Here is an 8,066-nt window from a genome sequence, read left to right on the forward strand (position 1 = left end):
ATATTATCCTTATGTTAGGCTATAGATAATAAATGATAATACTTGACCAAAATTAAAATGTCTAAAAATGCAACTAACCTAACGCTATTAATTTTATTAAAATAAAATGCCTCTGAAAATAATTAGGAATATACTTAAGAGGACGCTACGCGGACATTTGTTGTTTCTGTCTTACAAATGTGTAACATGGCAAATTTTACGCTCAGCGGTTCACGTTAAGCTCAGTGAGCTTAAAAATCAAAGTGAATTGACCTCTTATATAATTTAAAGGTAAGATTATTATCTAAAGCATCTCATATCATAGGCTTTATATTATATTTTAATTTTAAAGCGAGTTATGAGTATTTTTAAATTTTTAATTGTTTGTACATCTTAAAATACTCATAATTCGCTTTGAAATTAAAATATAACAAATAGCCTATGAGATGCCCAACACCCCCAGCCTTTTCGATGCCAGTCCATTATATCTTAGTCTGTGGTCGTCAGTATCTACATGCGGAAGACCTGTGTGTTCTCTTGTTGAATAGAGTATAGAACTCGACTACCGGGACAACATTATATTATATTCATTAATGATTTGTTCATTTTTATTAACTTTATTGTCAGTCACATTTGACTGACAAGCGCCCTCAGATAAATCATAGAATTAGGCCTGGCAGTGCGAGAATATGTTAATAGCATAGAAAAAAGATTAAATGGTTAATAGTTTATACAAAGATTTATTACTATTAGGTACTTATTACTTATACCTATTATACATTAGTTATTAGTATGTACCAATTATAATTCGTGGTATGTACCTATTATTTATTAATCTATGTAGTATTATGGTGTATTTATTTTATAAATCATAGGTTTATGATCTAGAGAGGGGTTAAAGTTGTGGGGGGGGCGCATGACGACTCAGTCCCCCTACCTCTGACGGCAGTTAAAAAGCGTCCCCTTTAAAAAATTAGGATTTTATACATTACACATTATACATAAAATTATATATGGAACGCTTAAGACTATATGGAAACATTAGTTTAACCCCTGGATCTAGATAATCATGCGAATACTGTAGGTAATACCATGATAAATTATATAATTTGTCATTGTTTGATACTGTGGCGATACGTCATCGTTCAATGGTTCTGTCTTCTGTGATGGTGTCATGGACGTGATGATGTGGTTGCTGAAGGCCCGGAGAGGCACTAGTTGCCCAGGAAACAAATCGATTGCGTACCGAAACATTAACCGTCGAGTGATAACACAGTGATAAGTGTTGAAAATGAAAATATTAAATAATAAATAATAATTTAAAAAAAATTTAAATCGTCGATCTAAAATTATACATAGTTGTTTGTAGAACAGACAGTTTACAATACATCAATGCCATTCTGCCAGTAATCAGAATAAGGAACGACAATTTATTTACCTAATGAAGGTAATTATTTATAACTATCAATATATTTTTACTTCTATTTAAAATATAAAAGTTCAGTATGTTATGTATGAATAATTAATGTACTTACCTAATCCTAATCCACAGAAACTGTTGAAACTTGAAAATCACTGTGGAACTGGTGAAACACATTTAGCATGGCAAAAAGGGAGCGGTACTTACCTGGCTGTAACAAGTTTAGACCAGTGTATTGGAATTTACAATCGCAATGGAAAACTAATTGAAAAAATCAAAATTTCAGGGTATGTATCACTTAATCTATCAATCTATAATGTTTATTATTTAATGTACCATTTGCGAATATACTGCTAGATATATAAATAGAACTATTTAGAATTATTAAATATATTTTTATATTTCAGAATATGTACTGGTTTAGCGTGGGATCGTGATGGTGATTTATTAGGAATAATATGTGATGGATCATCTAGTTTTATGTTGTGGGAAGCTAATTCATCTAAGACTCAACAAATAAATCCAGTTTTCAAAGACAACCTGACATGTATATTATGGTCAAAAGTCAGCCAAACTGTTGCTGTAACTTCAGCTAAAGGAAATCTAACTATCTATGACTATACAACTACTAAGTTAGAATATAACTTTTAGTTTATTTAATTTTTTACTATAGTTGTATACTTATTTGAATCCATTTTAGACGTTTGCCTATACTAGGAAAACATAGCATGAGCATTACATGTGGTGAATGGAACCGAGACAATATACTAGCTTTAGGATCACAGGATCAAACAGTATCCATAAACAATATAGAAGGTGATACATTAAAAATTATATCACTCAGAGGTGAACCATCTAAAATAGCATTTTCAAAAATGAAGTCTGATCATAGAAAGCATTCTGAAGAAACAGTATGTTAAATTTTTATATTTATCTTTTATGAAGTGTTTTTTAAATATTTTTTTTCTGTGTAGGTAAGTGTTTTAGTTGCTAACAAAACTTTATATCTTATTGATTTACAAGACACAGATAATCCATTTGAACTGGCATTTAACTTAAAATATGGCTCTATAGTTACTTATCACTGGTATGGAGATGGCTATATTTTAATTGGTTTTAGCGAAGGTTACCTAATATCTATATCAACCCACCCTAAAGAAGTAGGCAAGGAACTGTTTCAAATACGAAACCACAAAGAAATGTTATCTGATGTTGGGTTATCTAAAATTGCCGGAAAGGTAGCTACATGTGGTGAATATACGTAAGTAATTAGATTTATTTTAAGTTAATTATTTTTGTTTATAGGTATTAACTTCAGTATAATATTACAATTTTAGAATTAAAGTACATGAGATTGGTAAGTTACAAGAAACTACAGCAGTACTAAATGTCGACGAAGGCATTGTTCTTAGTCATGTTTCATGGAGTGAAGATGGGCGGCTTCTGGCCGCTACTACATCAGATGGCGGTGTTTATCTGTATTTAGAAGCCTTACCTATGTTATCATCATCATACAACAACTGTGTTGCATTTTTAACATCTTTAAACCAAGTTACTATACATTATTGCCATTCAGACAAAGTCAGTTCTCTTAATATCAATAAAATTTACTTATAACAATATACTTATTAATAATTATTTTATAATTTAGAATCAACCACCAGATATGGTCTCTATAACTACAGAAATGGAACCAAGCTTTTTGAGTATTGGTCCTCATCATTTAGCTGTTGGTTTGAACAACAGGATTTGGTATTATAAAATTAATATCTCTGATCCAATAAAATTATCAACGTCTTTACTTGGTGATCGTGAATATTTAGGCACCGTAAAAAATGTTTGCATAAATGATGAATTTATATCAGTTTTATTTGAAGGGAGACTTCAAATTCATACAGTAAGTGTATGGAATCATTACATATAATAATACAACTATTTATTAAAACATAATTTAATAAAGTAAATGTGTTACTTTATTGATGTTAATTTGAGAGAAAAACACATATATGTATTATAATATTACTTACTGTTACAACTTATATCTTCTTATAATAAATAAAATGATTTATAAAATCCTTAGAGAGAATATTATAATACTATTTTCTATATTTTTTTTCTTACTTAAATTGCTAGTCATTACATTATATACTGTATAAATAGTGTGTGTATGTCTATTATAATATATATATATGTAATAAATTTGATCATTGTTAAATTTAGATTGATTCTATTATTTCAAAGGCTGTCAATGATAGTGTATCAAAAATATTTCCGATTGATAAAGGAAGGAATATCAACAATCAGTATTTAACTAATGATTTTCTCATCTACAGTACTGAAGTAAGAATATAATAAATTATTCCTTGAATAAAATACTATACATATCCATGATTATTAATAATAATAATAATGTATGAATAAGTATTAAATATTTAAAAAAAAAATATGACATGTTAATTAAAATTCTGTCACATTAGAGACATTTCAAAAATTATATAGTTGTACTACCAATGGACAATATAATATACTGTTTAACTTTTTAATTGTTTGTATTCCAAACTTGAAGATAATATAAAATACTAATAATTTTAATTAATATTCTTAGATAATGACTGTTGTAAATATTTTTACAGGCAGGTAATATTCACTATTTTCACCTTGAAGACTGGAATGAAGCTTTCACTTACAAACATCATTTTGGTATTGTTAATCTTTATCCTAATCAAGAAGGTATAAGATGTGTAATAGTCGATGCAAAAAATGAAGCATATTTATATATGCCTGTATGTTAATTTTATTTAAAATAGATAGATTAATATTATAAATCTTAAAGATATTGTTTGTTTTTAGGTTTCAGAGGAGATAATACCTATAAAAGATTTTCCAACTTTGGTTAGTTCTGTATTGTGGGAACTTTGGCCATCTGAAAAACATATACTAATAGCATGTAATGATAAATCAGCGTTGACATTTGTATATATACGCGACTCAATAAATGGTACAACTTAGCACTACATTTATAATTGTATCTTATTGTTTATTAATTTTTGATGTATGCTTAGGTAGTGAAATCCGTTATGTTGGCATCACAAAATTACCAGAACGTCAAATACCACTATTTTTATCTCATGGCGATTTAACATTAGAGACTTCCACTGGAAAATTAAATACTATAATTTTGTCTACACATACAGCATTATTAATGCGACCAGCAGCTACCACACTTAGTCATCCAACCGAAAGATTAGAACAAGACTTAGACAAGCAATTAGCTCTTATTAGGATTAGTGATGCTTGGAAGACTTGTCAGTTATTAAATAAAAAAGAATATTGGGAAAAATTGGGTATGAGTTGTCTACACTATTTTGATATTGAAACTGGTAAATTTTAAAATATAATTTTTTTTTTCAAAATGTTAATTATCTAATGCACCTTATTATTATATTTTAAGCTCTCCAAGTATACACTAATCTTGGTGATGTTTCAATGGTCTGGTCTTTAGAACTTATAAAATATATAGAAGACAAAAATTTGTTTGCTGGTCATTTGGCTATGTATATGAATGAATTTGATAAAGCTCAAGTAGTATATAAATAAAAATTATTTTTAATATGCATTATTATGATATAATTGATTTTAGAAATTGTTTTTGGAATCATCAAACCCAATTCAAGCATTAGTAATGAGACAAGATTTATTGCAATGGGATGTTTCTTTAGATCTTGCCAAAACACTGGCTCCTGAACGGATGCCTTATATTTCTTTTAAATATGGTCAACAGCTTGAACTAATGTTTGTACCAATTGTATTTAACTAAACTTTTTTTTTACTAATTATAACTTTTCAGTGGTAAAGCTCATGAAGCTATGTTACAATATGAACAAGGTCTTAACTTGGATACTGATACTGATCATCTGAGATATTGCCGTGAAGGAATAGCTAGATGTTTAATCAAAGATGGTAACGCCAAAATGGGTATAAATTTAGCTTTGGAAATTGGATCAAAGAAATTATTGAACGAATGTGCTGAGCTACTAGAAAATACTAAAGTATATGATTGCTATATTTGATTATTTTCTTAATTTTATTCAAATACATTTTATACAGAAATTAAGCGAAGCCGCTAATTTATATGAAAGGATTGAAAGTTGGGACCGAGCAGCTTCTTGTTATATTCGCTTAAAAAATTGGACTAAAGTAGGTGAATACGCTACTTACATTACGTCAACCAAAATTCATGCTCAATATGCCAAGGTAAAAGTTTAAATATTATATCGTTTTTCATATTTAAATCTACAGTATTAATAAAATAGGCTATGGAAGCAATGGGAAATTATAAGCAAGCATTATATGGTTATAGTGCAGCTCATGACTATGAAAACGTCATCAGAATGGATTTAGATAAGCTGGATGATCCACAACATGCTATAACAGTAGTTCAAGAACATCGTAGTACTGAAGGTTCGAAAATGATCGCAAGGTAAATTAAATTAGATGTAGGTGAACTCTTATTATTTTAAAAGTTCTGTAATAATAATCTTTGATATTACATCATTATAATTCATTAAATGAATAAAATATTATTTTTTTCAGATATTTTCAAAAAAACAATGAAATTTTACTTGCAATTCGATTTTTAACAATGTCACATTGTTTTACAGACGCTTTTAGATTAGCGTGTGATCATAACCATTTAGAATTATATGGTGACGTGTTATTAGATGAAGATGAGGAAGTGTCTGTTCCTGAGTTTGCCAGCCTAGCTAAGTATTATGAAACTCAAAACAGTGCAGCTCTAGCAGGAAAATATTATTTTCATGCCAAGAACTATCAAAAAGTATATTTTCAATGTAATAATTGACATAAAAATAAAAATGAAATACAATTTTGATTTATTTTCAGGCTCTTAAAAATCTAATTGAGGGTAGTAAAGCTAATCCAACTAATGATGACATCTTATCTTTAGCTATTGAAGTTGTCGCTGCAGCAAAAAATAATTCTATTGATGATGAATTTATAAAACTACTGTTAGGTGAAATTGATGATCATGCAAGGGTATGAACTATAAACACATTTTAAATTTGCCATAGTAAAAGAATTTTGTTAACTATATTTTCTCAAGCAATATCTTTTATTTTTATAAATAAATCTAAATATTTTGAACGGTTCATTAATATTATATTATATGTTTTAGAATCCAAAATTCTTATTCAGACTTCACATGGCTAGAAGTCGATATAAAGAGGCTGCAAAAGTAGCTATTATATTAGCCAATAATGAACAAATTAAAGGTAAACATTTTTTTCAAGTACAAAGGATATTCATTTTTTTTCAATACTTATAAGTAATATTAAAATATCTATTTTTTGTTACACAATTTTAAGTGCATTTTATTTCTTTTTCTAGATTTTGAAATTAAAAAATGAATAAATAAAATGTTACAGGTAATTATAGGCAAGCTCACGATGTCTTATACAATACAATTGGTGAATTACGTAACAATCAATTAAAAGTGAGCAACGAGATGATTGCTAATTTAGCACTACTCCATTCATATATTCTGGTGCGAGTGTATGTCCGTTTAGACAACCATAGCAAAGCAGCTCCATTATTGATAAGAGTTTCAGAGAATATTGATCGATTTCCTTCACGTACGGCTTTTAATCATTATTATTTTATTAGACTGAACTATGGGAAATATCTTATGTTGATGGGAATAAAGGGTTTGATGCATTCCAAAAATTGCAGCTACTTATCTATTTAAGTCATAGTAATAATTAGTATAGGTTAACAATGATTTACCAGAGCTTCCTATTATGGAAATATGATTCAATAAAGATCATTTATCCTATGTTTGTAGATGCCGTACAAATTTTAACCTCAACCGTCATTGAATGTTACCGATCCAACTTGAAAGAAAGTGCATTTAAATTTGCAACTATTCTAATGAAATCTGATTACAGACATCAGGTGATTTTGGTTTTTGTGAGTATTATATCTGTGAACATAATTTTAAAACATTTATGTTTATTTAAGATTGATGAAAAGTATCGGAAAAAAATTGAGAGTGTTATTAGAAAGTCTCCAAGGGCTGGTTCTCTATCGGACGAGACCATAACAAAAACAGAACCATGTCCATATTGTGGTCTTGACTTACTCTTGACCAGTCTCATTTGTACGAATTGCAAAAGCACTATACCTTTTTGTATAGCATCTGTAAGTGAAAATTATTAAAAAGGGTAAATAACAAAAGATTTTCATTCATTGTATTGTTTTAGGGATGGCACATTACTAAAGATAATCTTACATTCTGTCCAAATTGTCGATTTCCTGCATTATATAATGAATTTGCTGGGTAAGGCGTAAAGCAATTAATTATGATAGTTGTAAGACTACTTTTTACATTTTAAATCATATTGCATTTCATTGATATATTTTTATTTAGATTATTGGAGTTAGGTGAAAACTGTCCAATGTGTTCAAATCCAGTAAAGGTTGATTATCTACAGATTGTTGAAGATCCAAAGCCATTTTTGTTTACTGATGGAGATAAATGAATGATATAATTATTTTTAAACTTACCATTTGTATTACTATTCCGTCCAATTATAATATGATAGATCTCACATTAGAACTACAATATTATATTTCTAACACTTTAATTTAT

The 8,066-nt window shown here is 28.5% G+C and overlaps 1 protein-coding gene across 1 annotated transcript; it reads left to right on the plus strand.

Moving 5' to 3' along the window:
• The first annotated feature begins 1,199 nt into the window (after positions 1–1,199).
• Positions 1,200–7,976, plus strand: LOC132941172 (WD repeat-containing protein 19). The gene is made up of 24 exons (XM_061009110.1): positions 1,200–1,426; positions 1,532–1,686; positions 1,807–2,031; positions 2,100–2,310; positions 2,374–2,660; positions 2,737–2,980; positions 3,051–3,296; positions 3,620–3,739; positions 4,033–4,182; positions 4,250–4,397; positions 4,462–4,779; positions 4,851–4,981; positions 5,040–5,191; positions 5,247–5,448; positions 5,507–5,653; positions 5,713–5,879; positions 5,993–6,236; positions 6,302–6,454; positions 6,594–6,690; positions 6,844–7,050; positions 7,260–7,369; positions 7,436–7,615; positions 7,678–7,754; positions 7,845–7,976. Exons 1-24 carry the CDS (start codon positions 1,421–1,423, stop codon positions 7,954–7,956), a joined length of 4,089 nt encoding a protein of 1,362 aa, XP_060865093.1. The 5' UTR covers positions 1,200–1,420; the 3' UTR covers positions 7,957–7,976.
• Positions 7,977–8,066: the final 90 nt, after the last annotated feature.

The sequence above is a fragment of the Metopolophium dirhodum genome, chromosome 3 (assembly GCF_019925205.1).
Source record: "Metopolophium dirhodum isolate CAU chromosome 3, ASM1992520v1, whole genome shotgun sequence".
In the NCBI taxonomy this organism is placed as follows: Eukaryota; Metazoa; Arthropoda; class Insecta; order Hemiptera; family Aphididae; genus Metopolophium; species Metopolophium dirhodum.